Source organism: Mytilus californianus, unplaced genomic scaffold (genome assembly GCF_021869535.1).
Source record: "Mytilus californianus isolate M0D057914Y unplaced genomic scaffold, xbMytCali1.0.p SCAF_1, whole genome shotgun sequence".
Classification (NCBI taxonomy): Eukaryota; Metazoa; Mollusca; class Bivalvia; order Mytilida; family Mytilidae; genus Mytilus; species Mytilus californianus.
Genome location: NW_026262581.1, coordinates 5566784 through 5584392, shown reverse-complemented (window position 1 = coordinate 5584392; position 17609 = coordinate 5566784). Strand labels below are relative to the sequence as shown.

Here is a 17609-nt window from a genome sequence, read left to right as displayed (position 1 = left end):
TTCCAATGTTGACATTCTTTTCTTTTTAAAAGCTGAACACGCCTAGTTCATGCGTAGCCCATCTCTAGCTAGGGGGTTTAGTTGAAGTTCACATAAATACGGATTTAATGAGGTCGAGTTATTCATTAGCGATGTTTCTTTGCTTATTTTGACAAAACTGAACCAAACAGGCTGCTAAAAGCGAATTATAATATCACCATTTCACTTTCATTAATGATTGAACAAAAAGAAATCAAATTTTATTTTTTCTATATCCCGTAGCTAATGTCCCTTTAATATTTGTATATATTTTATCTTATTTTATTTATTTTTTTACATTTTGGAATACACGTGTAAGGAACTGAGAGAGAGAGAGAGAGAGAGATCACATAGGGGCACTTAAAAGAGTAATTTTTACCTTTCATGTGTTTCTCTTGTATTATGAAATAAACCTGCTTAAAATACAAATACTGTCGTGTAGACATTATTAACAATATGCTGAAACTTTCAAAAAGTTTTAAGATGCTTCATGGTAAATAGTTGTAAAGAATGCAAACAAGAATAAAACCAGCATTTAAAATGATATCATTATTTGTCTTTGGAACATGCGAAATCAACGTATATTTCTGAGTGTTGTATACATCATAGGAACACATTAATTGTCAGAATTTTCGGTTTTTAATGCTCTACAACTTCGTATTTAATATGGCTGTCTTACTGTTTCGAGCGCTAGTGATGAGTCTTATGTAGATGAAACGCGCGTCTGGCGTACCAAATTATAAGCTTATATACCCTCAAGTTTTGTTTGAACATTGGTAAACTACTGTTGCCTTAATTTAACACCTATTGTTACTTCCCCTAATATCAAGTCCGACTTAAAATTGATATTAGTTGTACTCATAGTACTATGCACCTCACTTACCAATATATGTTCGAAGCCCAAATATACACAAATATATAACACGTACGTTGTAGAAAAATACAGATATTGATGTTCAAAATTCCACACGAAGATAAAATATGAAAAATCGACCATTAAAGGAACAGTTTTTTCCTATAAAGGTGATTAATTGTTTAGTGTTTTTGTGTGTCCAGTGGCAAATATTACATGCATATTTAACAATTAAAAATTACTACAGTATGTAGGTCCTGATAAGTAGCTCGGCCGGAAATTTTGGGATTGCCACTGGAAAATGAGGGTATGTTAGATAGGGCACAAAAAGTGGCATTTTAACAGGGCATCTACAGACTCGTTAGCGAGTTGTTGCAATAGTTGTTGTTGTAGAGAGCGTAGTCCTCATCTTACTCTACATCGGATTTAAATTTCCCATTCCAACTGGACGTGGCAGCGTATTCATACATTCCTCACCGTCAAACAGACGGCCCGCTTCATCAAGGATTTAAATGCTGGTCCGGAGAAGTCCATGAATGAACAAGTAGAAATTAATATATTATCATAATCTTGCTTATTACAAGTAATTGATTCGTGAATTTTTTCTTGAATCTGAAAATAATTTGTGCCCTACTAAAACGACTGTCAAAACCAGTTCTGCTAATGAGAGTGAATAGACTGTAGTTCTGTTCATTCACACACTGTTTGAATTAGTATGAGGATGATAAACCTACTGAAATAACGCTTGCATAATCTTAAATAGTAACGGAGTTCTCAAACATCTTCGACTGATACTGGATCACCACACCTTGCAAGCACTGTATCATATAATATTTTGCTTTTCTGGGACTTCTCATCGGTAACCTGTACAGCCTTCAATCATAGACAGGTGTTTATATAATATGTGTAGCTCTAAGAATAGTATCAGCCTAAAAAATGTGAAATGAACATTGTTATGAAAACGATAAAATCATATATATGCCACCAAAACAAGAAATTCCAAATAAAAAACGATTTAAACAGTAAGATATGACATAAAACAACCACTAACATGAACATGTCGCGGGGGAAACTTCGTTTTTATTTAAATCTCAACCCTCCCCTCTTTAATCTCGTTCCGCGTACTATCACAAAGGTACACAACAGAACATGAAATAGAGTTTTTAGAAGAAAAGTAAATGATTTCATAATAATGGTATAATAGATGCTTTGTGTCGATCTGAGGAGTCAAGCCTTTTTCAACTCATTGTTATAGTTTGTTTCTATGTTGTGCTGTTCCACCATTGTCACAGGTTAGGGGGAGGTTTGAAAACACTCGCTAACATGTTTAACTCCACCACATTATATATGTGCCTGTTTCAAGTCAGAAGACTATATAATTCATTGGTTGTCGTTGGTTGCTGTTGCTGTCTTTTATATTTGTTTTTTGTTTATTCTTTTTTAACATAAATCAGGCAGTAAGATTTCTTGTTGATTTGTTTTACATTGTGACATTTCTTGGACTTTTATAGCTTACAATACAGTTCGGGTTTTGCTTGTTGTTGGTGGCCGTACGATGGCTAATAGTTGCTTACATGTACGGCATTTGTACCCAGGTGGATAATTGCCCCATTGGCAATCATACTGCATCTTCTTAATTTTATACAAAATAAAATAAATATTTCAAAAACAATAACAACCTACGCCGTATCAAAATTAATCGCAGATACTGAAAGCATGCTGCTATATATGCAATCATGCCATCATATCGCTTGCTGTACTTTGCATGTTATATCATACAACAATAACATCAATATATATATATTTATAACCTTATATTGTATTTCCCTTTTTCGAAAGAAATTTCCACGGAAAACTGAACCTGTTTAACCATGTTTCTAATTAGTAATTTTACTTCTATTTCTTTTCAAAATATAATGCTTTCTCGATTTGCTTATTTAACAGTTTTACAATATTTTGTCTCAAGGTTGATATAACAAGTTTGAAAAGACTTGCTTGTGTGGACGTTTGTGATACATACGACATTAAAAGAACTGTATGATTTTTCTTAATTGTGCTATTAGACTATTTTATCGTTCAACGGACGAAAATCAAAGTATAATCTGTTTAATTATTTTTCAAGCCTTTCCTAAATTTAAGTCTTTGCCGGAAGTTTACTTATAGAAGTTGGGCAAATATTTTATATAAGATTTGTTCAATGGGCAAAATTATGCACAGATTTACAAAACTTTGAAAAATTCCTCCGTATTCATCTGAAAAAAGGATTTCTTTCACAAACATTTATTAATTTTTTATTGAAAAGCAATTTTCAAAACCAAACAAAATTTGAAAAACAAAGAATAGATAAGCACCAGGCAAGACAATTGTCTGTTCTGCATGCATATCATAGTGACATCCACTGTTTTATTTGATACAAAACTGGTCGAAGCTTTCATATAATAGTCTACTAGAGTTGTGTTTCTTATATACTGATATTTTATATTCAAACGTAGATATATTTCATTTTCTTATCAATACTAAATCGAGCTATGCTACAAATATACATGCAGTAAAGGTTTTACGGAGTTATACTTTCTGTAAGAATGTTCTCTGATAATAAAAGATCTTTATTTTGGAATGGAGTTAAATAATTCATTAATGGAAAAGCGTTCCAAGGTTAATAGTGACGGATCGACTTCTGTATCCTTGGGAGACTTTTACATGTTAAGGACACAAATAAACATGAATAAAATAGTTTTTATTGTAATATTTTGCTCTCAATAAAAATAACGTCTGCTACCCGCATTGACAAGAAATGAGAGAGAGAGAGAGAGAGAGAGAGAGAGAGAGAGAGAGAGAGAGAGAGAGAGAGAGAGAGAGAGAGAGAGAGAGGGATAGAGAGAGAGAGAATATATAGCGTTTAAAAACAATCACAACCGAAATAAAACTTAGACATTTTTGTTGTGATTTTTGGTCAACTATTTGTTTAACTTCGAGTCGAATGAAGACTTAACATTGTCGCTTGCGTTTTTTGTACGTGAAAGCTTTTAAAATCACGGAGATTTGTTCCATATGCTAGTATTTGTATTGAGCAAAGTAGATTTAAAAAAACAAACAATAAACATAAACACAATACTATATGTGGAGTTTCTGTTAGCAAAACATCATGGATACCAAATACTTGGTGGACACATTCTCATATATTTTGCTTAACATATGTATTTAGATGTTTAAAAATTTTGTGGGTAAACTCTACAAGAGAGAGATGGGAATTTCAAATTTTACGTAGTTAGGAATATTCGAAGTTGAAATCAATGAACTTTTTCAGAGTAAATGGTACTTTGATCACGATCTTTTTCATGATCAGATCTGCGTTTTTAATTAGCCAGCTAATTAACAAATGCATATGCATTCGACCAGTTGTATGGCCATATCTAGATGATAACAGTGAAGATACGTGTAATAAAAGTTTGGTGTATCTTTCGAACAAGAATCAGCAGTTTAGTGTCCTACTCGGACAGACAGTTCTTTTTAAAATTGAATGACCTAATAGTCCAGTAAAACGAGTTAGAATTAACAATTTATTTAAATGGTTTTACAATCAACCATTCGTATAGCCGGCCCATATAGAAACGACTTCGAATTGTCGAATCTATATAAAAGATTTTTTTTGTAAAATAAATAAAAACGTAAAACATGTACTGGAAAATGTGTACTTTTTTTATAATAACAACAGTTCCAACTTCTCATCTACTAGTATACGGAAACTATTGATTGATTGAATGGTTATTAATGTCCGGTAGCAAATATTACATGCACACAGGACGAGATACGTTGACGTGATGTGAAAATGAACTATTCGTGTTGTCAAGACCTACATACTTAGTCAATATTGAACTAGTTCACAAGGTAACAGTTATTATTCCCGGATCGATACAAGTTGAAGAGTCTTCATTCTAGTAAGATGAGTGTTTTGGGGCGAAGCGGAAAATAATAATTTTCAAGTTTTTTTGTTAACCCTAAAGGGATTATGTTTTTTTTGCACTCAAAGCGAGTATACGGTATGGTTGTGGTACCAACAACTATGTAGCTGGTATTTTCTAAACAATGCCCGTAATATAAAAAGTTCCTCTAAGTTTACACCAGTTGTATGTATTTATCGTACACATACATGTCTTACAGGGTTAAAAATTCCGCTGCATGTGTATTCCTCTTGCTTTTATTCTTTGTGTAGTTTTTAATATGCATACATAGAAAGACCAATTCCTATATGTTAACTTTGTCTTTCTCTCTCTCTCTCTCTCTCTCTCTCTCTCTCTCTCTCTCTCTCTCTCTTTTTTTTTTTGTGAAAACGACGTGGATGCACGTGCTGCCGTGCCTCCGGGTAGCTACGCCCCTGTAGGGTGCAAGCCTTTTGTTATCCGATGGAGAACGTATATAAAATTGTTATATATTTAGACATGTGTGTAAAGTGGTCACTAAAAGAAATGATTAAGTATAATCTGCCTTACTATTTGGGTGCATGTGATACAGTGTCGTGCGACTGATTTCATAGCAAAACCATATCACAATGTAGCAATTATTTAATATTCTTTATATAGTCTTTTCTATGTAGTCTGTCAACACTGAGGTTGTGAGTCCGAACCCCGCACGAGGCAGATGCACTCGACTCCATTCTTAAATGACAAGGATAGTCAGTTTCCTTGCCGGAGGACGGTGGTTCTCTCTGGGCACTCAGCCCCCTCCACCAATCGAAACAGACCGCCACGATATAGCCATTATTGCAAAAAGTGGCGTTAAACACCAATCAATCAATCAATCTTTCATTTAAGTGAATATTAGACTTTATCGGTAATAAAATTGCATATCACTGCTTTGTGACGTAAAATACGTTGATCCGGCTTTAAAATAACTTTGACCCGGTCATATCAGCGACGTCATTATGTATGACCCGACGTTGATAAATTTGACCCGAACTTATCATCTTCACGTTTGCTGGTGAAACAAAGAAAACACTTGTTTCTATCATGCAAAATATGCAAATACAACCCGATAAATCGATTATCTGGTTGTCTGCATATTGATATTGTAAAATGTCAGCTGCTCGACACAATATGAAGCCTTTTTGAACTCGTTCGCTGCGCTCACTCGACAAAAAACTTTATATTGTGACTCGCAGCTGATATTTTACAATATCAATATGCAGACAACCTGACAATCGGTACGAATTACGTTTCTTAATTCGGGTAATCTGGACTCTTCAGTTTATCTTGCAATCTTCATTGTTTTACCTGGTTACTCAGTTTCTACTGCCCTCGTGATTCTTCACATAAAATGTGTATGATCAATGTTACTAAACTTTTATTAAGTTCATTTTATGGAACATTTCATTATCCAATTTCTTTAAAGATATTTCACGTTTTAAGTACAGGATCTATACTTTAACTTGGAAACGACGATTTCCTCCTTTAAAACATGCCATTTTTGATGGTAATTACGAGGAAGAAGTTTATCCAATATGAGCCTTGTGTGCTTTATATAACCGATCTATTGGATTGGTCAACGTTAATTAAAGATTTTCTTTGTACGATAGTTTTTGATCCTTTATTTGTACGTCGTCTTAAGAAAGATTAATGGTCTTTTGAAGAATTCAATACACATAAAGTAAACAAACCTTTGAAATGGTTCTTTATTTAATGTACTTGATAACACAACCAATTTTAAATTATTCAATATAGATATTTTTGTTTCTTTATATTTGACAGAACTACACCCGTAGGTGTCAGAAATGTTTCATTCTATTATCTACATGAGCTCTATACAAATATTCATTATACTTTCCATTTTGTTTAACTTGTCTGAATATCTCACGAGAAACACTGTTTGATGTTTTGAAATATTCTTCCAAAATATGTTCATAGTTTCATATGATGATTGATTGTTGTTTGCTTAAAGTCATATGCAACAAGTTTCTATAAATAACAATGTTAAGGAAAATATTGAACCAATGCATGTATATATATACTTTACTAAACTCTTTTGCTCCGTGTTCAAGACCTCACTGTGACTTTGCGATGAAGAACAGCAACAAAACGCTGTTTATTTTGCTTTTTGTGTTTTTTGTTGTGCATGTACTGATTTTGTGTCATGGATGGATACCCCATATCCTTTGTTTTTCTATTAACCAAAGTCCTTCATGCACGATTTTTTAAAATTAATTACGAATCTATAACGTTTTGTCGACAGAAAATATTTTATACAGTGAAAACTTTGCGTGCTAATTAACTTTCGGGTTTTATTGCCGAAGTTTACCAATCGTGAAGTTAATAAACAATCAATACAGAATCATGGACCACGTGAAAAATACGTGAGGTAATAGACATGCAATAGAGCGATGTTTAATTGTTTTTTTATATTTTCCATGCGTTTTCATTTGTAAATTAAACTTTTTCGTAACAGTTATTAAATAATTTGGTGTATCAAAATTTTTCTTTTAGTCTCAAACTTCCACATTTGTTTACTTTTTCTTTCATCACGGTTTTTCCCTTGCATTTGCGTTGTGCTGTTGTCGAAGTACTAACGAGCGATCTCGTTGTTAAGGTCACTGCACACGGAAAAGCTATCGGTTAATTACAGTACAGAAAGACAATAATGCAGTACCAGTACATTTCTGAAGATTTTGATAAGATAAAGGATGTTATTTTAAAAGAAAGTCCATGTACACATGTTTTAATAGTAAAACTTAGCCATTCAAGTATATAAAACGTATACAAATTTTTGTATTTGAAGTATGATAGCAGTTTAATGTCTAGTGGCAAAAAATTCTGGAAGTTTATTTTTAAGAACAATCATTGTGTAAAAAGAGAACCGACTGAAGTGGCCATGAGATGCTTTTGGTTTTTGATTTTTGAAATGGACATAAAACATCATTAAAACAATTTACGCAAAAAAAGTTTGTTCATGGGACCACAAGTCCTGAAAAATAGATATATATGTTTCCTCTCATTCTTTTTCCTAGATGTAATCTATGACTGGCATCATTAATGGTCTTACTATTTGTATATAAAACAGAAGAACTGTAGATTCATTTATATGTATAATACCACACGACGGATGTCACATGTGAAGCAGGAACTGCTTACTCTTCTGGAGCACCTGAGTTCACCCTTGCTTTTTTGTTTTATTTTACTAAAAACGTTCTACATGTACGTTTAAGTGATGTCTATGACACCAAGTGTTACGCATTAGAACCATATTTTCATTGGCTGTGTTCAAACATAAACTTCATGTTACATTCTTCGGAATAATCATACGGAAGAATTACATAGTCGCATGGAATTTTTTACAGTTATATTGCTGTCTTGGTCAACAGGATGCAACAGGAATCTCAGTAAATAATCTTATTTAATTTTCAAGATTTTACATATATCATATATTTTCATGGAGCAGGTGTTAAAAAAATAACTGGGTGTGCAAATGCTAAATGTTACTTGTAAACAGATATATGAAAGGTGTGAATCCTAGTATTTGATAAAGGGAAAATTAATTTTTATATAGTTTCTTAAACAAAACCTGTCGATTTAAAACATCTTCCTTTGTTGGAAGCGTATGTACAACCTTTACTCACCATCAACCAAATCATGAAACTATTTGCTTCTTACAGAATTTGATTTATCATGGAATTATTCTTTAATAATGCATTAAGATAATCGTCATTTGTTCTTAGTAAATTGAAAATTATCATGATGGCATTTTTTAAAAAGAAAATGATACTTGTAAAAGTAAACTTTATATGTTACGAAACCAAACACTCAGAACAAACTGTTTAAAGAAATGTCGATTGGCATTATTTTTTGTAACGTGATCAATGATTTCTGGAAGTAATATTGAAAACTTTTAATAGGACTATTGTTCTCTAATGTATATTCAATACAAATCCAATAACAGTAGGCGGTAACACTCATAATTATGTTATATTCTCATTGATTTTCAATTTTGAGTTCTTTGCAATTACAGTTTTAAACTTGTAAATTAGCAAGCAAACAACAGTGTTTTAATAACCCTCTAGTCGAAATTATTGTTATCTATTAATATGACGAAGAACAATTCAAAATATTGAAATTCTATGTAAAAATGGGAAGAAAAAAGAAAGGAAAAAACATATCAGTTGTTACAACGTGAGCCGCATGAGACAACTGCCATAGGTCTGAGGCCGCTTACATCAAGTAAAAATACATACGTCGATGAGACATCAACCCAACGAAACAAAGACAAATATATTTGCAAGCATATCAATGAAAACCCTTTTGAAAATGAACCTACTCTAAAATTATATCCATATTAATAACAAATGTGCACGTCAGCATCGTCGCTTCTGAAGAGCGTGCACGTAGTGGTAAATATAATCAGTTGCTTGAACTTCATGTCTTGTTACAATTATGATTGAAAAAAATGCATGGCAAAATAAAAGAAAAATCATGCAGTTGACAGCTTTTGTCTTGTTTTAAAAAGTTGAAAGATGTTTCAATTATTCAATTTTCCTAAATCTTATATTATTTGTCCCATCTCAAGCGGATAAAAAAAACTAGTATTCAATATCTTGTTAAGACATGAAAATGTACACCCGTATAACACACAAACACAATTGGAATCAATGCTGGACGGACAAAGTAAAACGGAATGTTTACCAAAGATTTACTGCACATATTTAATGTAGATTTATAATAATTATTGCTAAATTAGTTTTACCCTTAAAATATAACTAACCAGTCCTTTCATGTTTGCATACCAACATCTGTATCCGCAAACATTGCACGGACTATAAGATTCAATCAAACACTACACCGAAAACGACGAGGTTAGACCATGTCCATCGGGTTTTTCAAATGATACATGCCTCAAAAACATGACAGCTAAAATTGTCCAATAAAATTACAGGCAAAGATGTCTGTTTAGGTCTTAATAATATTACTTCATCATATTACAAAATATCCGATGAAATATTCTTTAATGAAGTCTGTGTCATCCAAATATTATTTTAAACAAGACAACTTTTTAGTGATTCAATATATAATAGCTGATATCAGTTTTGTCAAAATTGCACGCTTGGTCTAATCGTTTCAGATGGAAAAATCTAATAATATCCGACAAGATCCAAATTGAAAAAAAATATCTATTCGGCCATATTGAATGCCGAGCTGGGAAGTTGAATGTAAAATTGGAATTCTACCAACTTTTTGCAAAGATTACAAAGCTAAATACAAGTATTATCATTTTTAGTATTTCCATTTAATTTTGTTGTTGTAGTAACGGCAAACCGTTATATTCCTGTGACGGCGAGAAAGCTCCGACACAATTCCGAATGGAGAACGCCAAAGGAATAATTTCTCTTGTTTAGTTCTCAGAAACTAAATACTTTAACAGAAAAATTATCAACACTGGTGTTTTACTCATTTGTTCTATTTACAGTAACGCCAACCATGTTGTTTTATGGCAGGGAACATTAATTATTTTAGATCTAAATTGAAACTAAAATTCATAAAATGTTTTGGTCATTTCATGTTTCATTTGACCAGTTTATTGGTGAATAGTTTTGAAATTTTTATAACTAACAGACAACAGACATACGCCATGCGATGTCCAAATCGCACACTGAGACTGGGACAGGCGAGCTAACAAAGATAAGAGTCGTAAATAAAATTATTTTTTAGGCGGACAATATATTATGTCATTCAGAAATGTATCTTTTAACTCTCTTGTCTTAATCCTTCAAATCAAATTCAATTCCGTCTTCAGTGGAACAAAACATAGCGTTAAAGCGAATTCATAAATGTATATGCTGTTTGAAAGACGATATATTAGGATAGATCCTTATTTTGTAGCGGATAAAAGAACTATATTTATACATTTTCTGTATATCCCTATGTAACTGTAAATTCTTCTGTCGTCAAAACAGTCGAGCTATTTAAACAAATAATCCATTGGTAAGATAGTTAGTAGAGTTTTATTTAAATTATGAAAGTTGTTCACAAATTCTTACCTATTTTATTATGAGAGATAACCGAACCATGTTAAGATGATTATGGGGTGAAGTGTTTATAAAACTTATCATTCTTTAAAAGCCTACCTGTATGTTCACACATCATGTACAATATACAAGTAGGTAAAACTATTCAAAAATCAAAATTACGACTTTTAAATGTCTTTAATGACTTGATATGAAGTAAATATTGCGTAGAGTTATGTGTAGATTTGGTGTCAGTGAGTCGGCAATATTACAAAATGTTAAAAGTACTGCATTATTCACCAAACTATACACTAAATTTGAAGCCAAATTGGCTTATACTCGAGTTATCTAGTTTAAACACTCATTTTAAATTGTGTACATCAAAATTTTATCACATTTAACTACTAGTACTTCCTTAAGTAGCATTCCATCTAAGATACCCTCAGTTTACTGGCAGAATGCTCCCGATTAGACGCTCGACTAGTCCTTCCATTTGGTATAATTTGCTGGTCACTTGGCACTTTCAGGCGGTCTTTCTGGGCAGAAAGCATTCTTTTGGACGATGTTCCACTGCTCAATGATTCACTGCTAGATGCCAAAGACCCATCTAGAGAAGTAGGCGAATGCGAATGTCTACCTACTATAGACAACTTCCGTTTGCCTTGTTGCGATGTCTGTAGTTTTCGTTCTCCATGTTTAGAACTGTGTTTTCTACCCTTCTTGCTTCCCTTGTCGAAATCCTCACTTTCATTGTCCGTCTGTAACGGTGAGTTGGATTTGTCCTCTGTAAGACTTAAGGTTGGTACAGTTTTCATAGAATCTCGATACGATTGTGTACACTGATATTCATAATGAACATACAGTTTCTTAAACTCGATTCGCCAATTGAAAAACGTGCCTCCATTGTCTGATACTGGGGATGCTCGATTTGGCATTGCTGATTTCGGTCGCCTTGAATTGAAAATGTAAGTCATAGGTAAAACTCCAGGTTCTACTAGTTGATAAAGGTATTCCGGATGGTTTCTAAAATCGGTAGTATCCGAACAAAAGATCAGTTTTGACGGATCTTTCTCGTTTGGTTGTAATTCGCGACGGGGTTGTCGTATAAATTTGCGTGGTTCTGGAAATGGATACAGTAAAGTACTAGACGAATTTGACATAGTAGAACATTCCCGGGGAAAATCAGGTTTGTGCGGAAAATGTGCTGTTTTTGGTCTGTTCAAGGTCCGTCTAAAGCTAAAATTTGAAATACTCCGAGAGGACAAATGATCATGTGATAGCTGTAACTGTGGAACAGAATGTTGACTGACAGACTCATCATCGCTGTTAGCCATGGTATGTTTTATTTGGAGTACTGCTACACATGCTGATTGTGAGTACCTGTAGCCTTCATCCAAAGCCGTCAGTCCTTCTTTGTTCTTTGTGTCTAGTGTATATTTGTAATGTAAGTATGTATCTTTGAGTATCTCAACTAAGGCACTATTTCCACTTCTTACGGCATAATGGAGGGCAGTATTTCCCCATTTGTCGGTATGAACTAAATCAAAATCAATTGCATGTAAAAGAACTTTTACTAATTCTAATCTGTTGTAGATACACGCTAGATGTAAAGCGTTCATACCATATTTATCTTGACTGTCAATTATTGCTCCTTTTTCTATAAGTAAACGAGCTATTCCAGTTCCCCATTGTGAAGGTTCCATAACCGCACATAGTACAAGAGGGGAACGATTATTGACATCTTGTTGGTCGATATCAATTCCCAAATCAACGAAAAATCGAACTTGTTGGAAATATCCTCTCGAAATTATATCTGTCAAGCGAGCTATGGGAGCGGATTTCCCTCTCCCCCGGTATTTCATTTTCAGTACGTTTTTACAAAAGCTAAATTGTGAACTTCATATTTGTTTTTCATTGAATCACATTATCCAACTTCCATCTTTCATTTTTATGTGGGTAGAATAACCTGAAAAATAAACAAATAATGAAACACATACATAAAGTTTAAATAGAAAAGTAGACAGAAAAGTAACTTTTAAGTATTTAACGATACACCTACCTTGTTTAAATCGTTTATTTTTTTTCTCAAACTCAATTAAAATATTAGTTAGATTCTGTCGAAATATTTTTTCACAATATGTATTTTATGTCCGGTTATATAGAGGTATATTTATCCCTCCGGTGAGATCTCCTACCGACAGTTCAATATTTACTAAGCAGGTCGAAACTCGTTGCTATCTATCGAGAGTCACTTATCTCAACATTGCATGTATGAATCTTATTATTTCTGTAGGATTTAAAAAACGAAGGAATAGGTGGAAAATCAATCAATTATGGCTTTGTGTAGAAATTAAAAATATTGTTGAACATCTGACTTCAGGATATTTTAATCAAATTACCAAAATATTATTATTGATTCGTAGATTGTCATGTTGTTTTTCCATATAAATTATGTTTTCTTGTGTTCAATAAAGCCGTAGTTCTACGGTCTGGATTTTTAACGGAGGGTCGCACTGTTAATGTCGTTTTCGTGCTTTTATTAAAGGGATACATTAACTTATTTGTTAAAAGTTTTAAGAAAAAGTATACTTGTATATCTTGATAACAGTGGGACACGAACACTTTCCGATTAATGTCAGAAAAAATAAAGCCTTACATAAACATTCTATTATTTGTGGTACACTTTTTTATCGAAATAAAAAATCAACAAACAATTGTGTCATGAATTAATACATTACACCCCCTCTTTTCCATAAAAAGCAACACAAAAACCTTTTAATAAAAACCCTGTTTCTTTCATATTTGGTCATTTCCAAGTATATCTCAATAAATTCAAAACCTTATGTCGCCCCCTTTATTCTGGCCCAAAAATACGTCAACTTTTACAAACAAACAAATAGTGAAGAAACTACAAACAACAAGCATTAGTACTTATAGATATATGCTTTTTCTGTGAATTTGTTTAAAAAAATTCAACTGATATGTTTGATTATACTCCCCTTTGTCCCATTAGAGGTGGAAACTCCTTGTCCCCCCACCCATTTTTTGTCTGGATTCACTTCTGTATTTTTAAATATTCTATAGACAACTGGTCATACAATTCTCACGTTGTTTTAACCCAATTATTACACGAGGGGATCAAATGACGGGATTTGAAGAGAACATCAATAATAGATAAATTGTCTAAGATAGAATGCAATATAAAGAGGTAAATTTGTTGAGAAATTATACACAATCGATTTTACGACAAATTATTTTATTTTTCAATTCCCACCTGAGCGCGATAATACCTTTGTAAATGAAAACGACTGGTGATAAATCTATCCAATATTACACATAAATTCTACATTCTGATTTGGGAACATTTCTATCAGTGAACTATGAACTTATTTCATTCAGACACCTATCTTTAAATGGGAAATGTTTGATACTACATGTAGTTCCTAACTTACCAAGGATTAGGACTGTGAAGTAGAAAACCACCTCGGTGCTAATAGACAAGATAAAGCAGCACTAGTATATAATTATTGGATACTTTATGGTCTATGAAATTGGTAAAAAATGTATGCATTTGAAAACAATTTGCTTTAAAAAGGCAACATACAAGTACAACAACTTGAGTAAGCAAATGAGACATTGACCTCACTTCAAACGTGAACATAGCTGCCAAATGGTTGTTCCCTTATTTTCCACTGTTTTTAGAACCAGTGTCAGTAAAATGCAAAAATTGTTTGGTCTTGATATATATGAAAATTGTACCAGAGGTTGAAATAAGATAATCCGTTTGTCAAGATGCATATAGTTACAGTATTTGGTTCTCCGTTACAACTATGAAAATGTAGGAGTATATTCACGTTAAATATGAACACTGCAAAACTGTCACTTTATGGGCTCTTTAAAGAGAAAAAAATATCTCGCAAGTTTTTTGTTTTAATTATTAATCATGGAATCTTCAACGATGACCGATGACTATGCGGTCTTGCCATGTTGTGTGTTCATAGGACAAACAGGGTGTTTTTCAAGGGTCAAGTAGTTCTAGTCACAGAGGTGTTTGGTAGAACGATGGTGAAACATAACTCTTTAATACAAAAATTACATACAAAGTATAATTGTTGCGCCTCATCCAATAAGAAATGAGAGAAAGCAATATTTTTTTTTTTTAGTTCAAGCTATATTTCTTTGTTAGGTACAGAAAGAGACAAAAGTTTGGATATTTGTAAAAAATCAAAAGCGTTGTGAGCAAAAATCCAAAATTATATATCAGAAGTTCCCTATATTGTGAAAACATTTCTTTTATTGACTTTAGCTTTAATTATAAAAATGTTATCGCCATCCAGGGTTTTGTTTTAAAAATCCTCATTGTGTCAATATAACAATTTCTAAGAAAAATAGAACCTAGATCTGAAATATCATTTAAAAAAGGTCACATTATAAAAGGCATATACCGCAGGATATTTAACATGTGTATTTTGATGGAAAGAAGAAACTGATGGCAAAAATATCCAGTGACAATTTATGTAAGAACCGACATCATTGACTTGTATGACAACTTTAAAAAGTTTGCCAACAACAATGTCTTGACCCTCTTTTCTATTGTGTTTTCTTATTTTTTTTGTACTGTGAAAAATCATTGAAATATCTTTGGGAAAAATCATATCTTTTTTTTTCCAAATCGACTTCTTGGGGATTTTGTGTTCCCACTAGTAGTTTAGACACAATAAGTATCAAAAATATAATCAATGTTAAATAAACAAAGTAAGTGAAGATGCTGGGTTGTGCAAACAGTTCTTATGTCAAATTAAATATGTAAATTAAAGCAGACACAAAATCTAATATAAAATCCTAACTTACCATTTCTTTCGATTACGTCACCGCGAACTAAATTGTTCTTCTGTCGTCTGCAAGTTATAAAGAATAATGCAAGCCAAAAGAATGATTTATACCTATTATACAAATACAAATAAGTTTTTAAATTTTACATAAAGCCCTTTCAACTTCTGATGGAAATATTTTGACAAAATAATTTCGTTTAAATGTTAAAGAACAATATATTCTTTCAAAATAGTAACTTTAATGGGTCTATGGGTAAATTCGGGTATTTCTAATATTTTTCTAATCGATGATATTTACGAAATCTGTGTCTATTTAAAACTGTATTGAAATGACAATACTGCTTGCATTAAATCTTTTTTCTGAAATACTTAAATGACTAAGCCTTTTTCGCACTACTTTTTTGTCAGATGGCCCTCACATAAATGTCTTAATACTAGCGGAAAAATTGTTTTAAATTATGGTACGGGTCTAAATTTGTTAAATGACGGTATGACTACAATAAACCTACACTTTGTAATGTTAATGCAGTATATACATACACCTTTCAAAAGAGAAATATATATGGAAATGCAATGAATGTAACAGTGTTTTCCCACTCAGTATTTAGGAAACAAAGCATATAAAATTGAGAATGGAAATGGGGAATGTGTCAAAGAGACAACAACCCGACCATAGAACAACAGACAACAGCAGAAGGTCACCAACAGGTCTTCAATGCAGCGAGAAATTCCCGCACCCGGAGGCGTCCTTCAGCTGGCCCCTAAACAAATATATATACTAGTTCAGTGATAATGAACGCCATACTAAACTCCAAATTGTACACAAGAAACAAAAATTAAAAATAATACAAGACTAACAAAGGCTAGAGGCTCCTGACTTGGGACAGGCGCAAAAATGCGGCGGGGTTAAACATTTTTATGAGATCTCAACCCTCCCCCTATACCTCTAGCCAATGTAGAAAAGTAAACGCATAACAATACGCAAATTAAAATTCAGTTCAAGAGAAGTCCGAGTCTGATGTCAGAAGATGTAACCAAAGAAAATAAACAAAATGACAATGATACATAAATAACAACAGACTACTAGCAGTTAACTCACATGCCAGCTCCAGACTTCAATTAAACTGATTGAAAGATTATGTCTTCATCATATGAATATCAGGCACAATCCTTCCCGTTAGGGGTTTAGTATCATACCATCATAACATATATGAGAAAAACATAACCCGTGTCATGCCAACAACTGGTTTTTAAATAAATGTGTTTAGTTATATATATTTTACATGAACAATAGTATGCCATTAAGGTATATATAATTGCGGAATCTTAAAATGGCGTTTATTTATAAAAGCATTGTCGTAGATCTTGAAGATGGTATTTAAGAAGAAACTTTCCAACTAAGCATAGAGTAAAGAGCTATCATCTAGCTACATATCTTTTTTCCCTTTTGTGCAACACACAAGTGATGAGTGTCTGGTTGGGGGTTCCCCCAATTCGTTAATCTTTAATTATTTAGATCATTTTTCTCTTTTCTTTCTGTATTTTGCCCATTATTCTCTATTCTGTATATGTTAAAACTCCATTATTCTCTATTCTGTTTACTTTAATACTCCATTATTCTCTATTTTTTTCTTTTTTTTCCTATTCTTCTCTATTGTTTATTTTTTAACCCTTTATTCTGCACTTTTTGTCCATTATTCTATATTCTGTAAACCCCACCCAGACCCTCAGTGATATGGTACAACATTTACAAAGCAATGTACAAGATAAAAAAAAAAGATTAATACTGAAACAGTATCCTTATTTTTATATAGTAACATGTGTTAGACAATTTAAATTAAGGAAAATGTAAGTCAGCACATCCTCATGAAACGAATATAGACGTGAATATTAACCATTGGTACCTTAAAAAAATTACAAA

At 32.6% G+C, this 17609-nt stretch overlaps 2 protein-coding genes across 3 annotated transcripts in view; one reads left to right on the top strand and one right to left on the bottom strand.

Annotated features, from left to right (window-relative positions):
* The window catches only part of LOC127725588 (cholecystokinin receptor-like), an 83262-nt gene that overhangs the window by 58185 nt on the left and 7468 nt on the right, over positions 1-17609 (top strand). The gene's annotated exons all lie outside the window — the stretch shown is intronic.
* Positions 10835-15780, bottom strand: LOC127698227 (uncharacterized). 2 transcript variants are annotated; one of them, XM_052201588.1, is made up of 2 exons: positions 15708-15780; positions 10835-12822 (listed from the first exon to the last, which is right to left on the bottom strand). In XM_052201588.1, the coding sequence occupies exon 2, from the start codon at positions 12716-12718 to the stop codon at positions 11288-11290; it is 1431 nt and encodes a 476-aa protein (XP_052057548.1). In that variant the 5' UTR covers positions 12719-12822; positions 15708-15780; the 3' UTR covers positions 10835-11287. The 2 variants fall into 2 exon arrangements, with proteins under 2 accessions (XP_052057548.1, XP_052057556.1); XM_052201596.1 differs by lacking the exon at positions 15708-15780 and adding an exon at positions 12916-13116.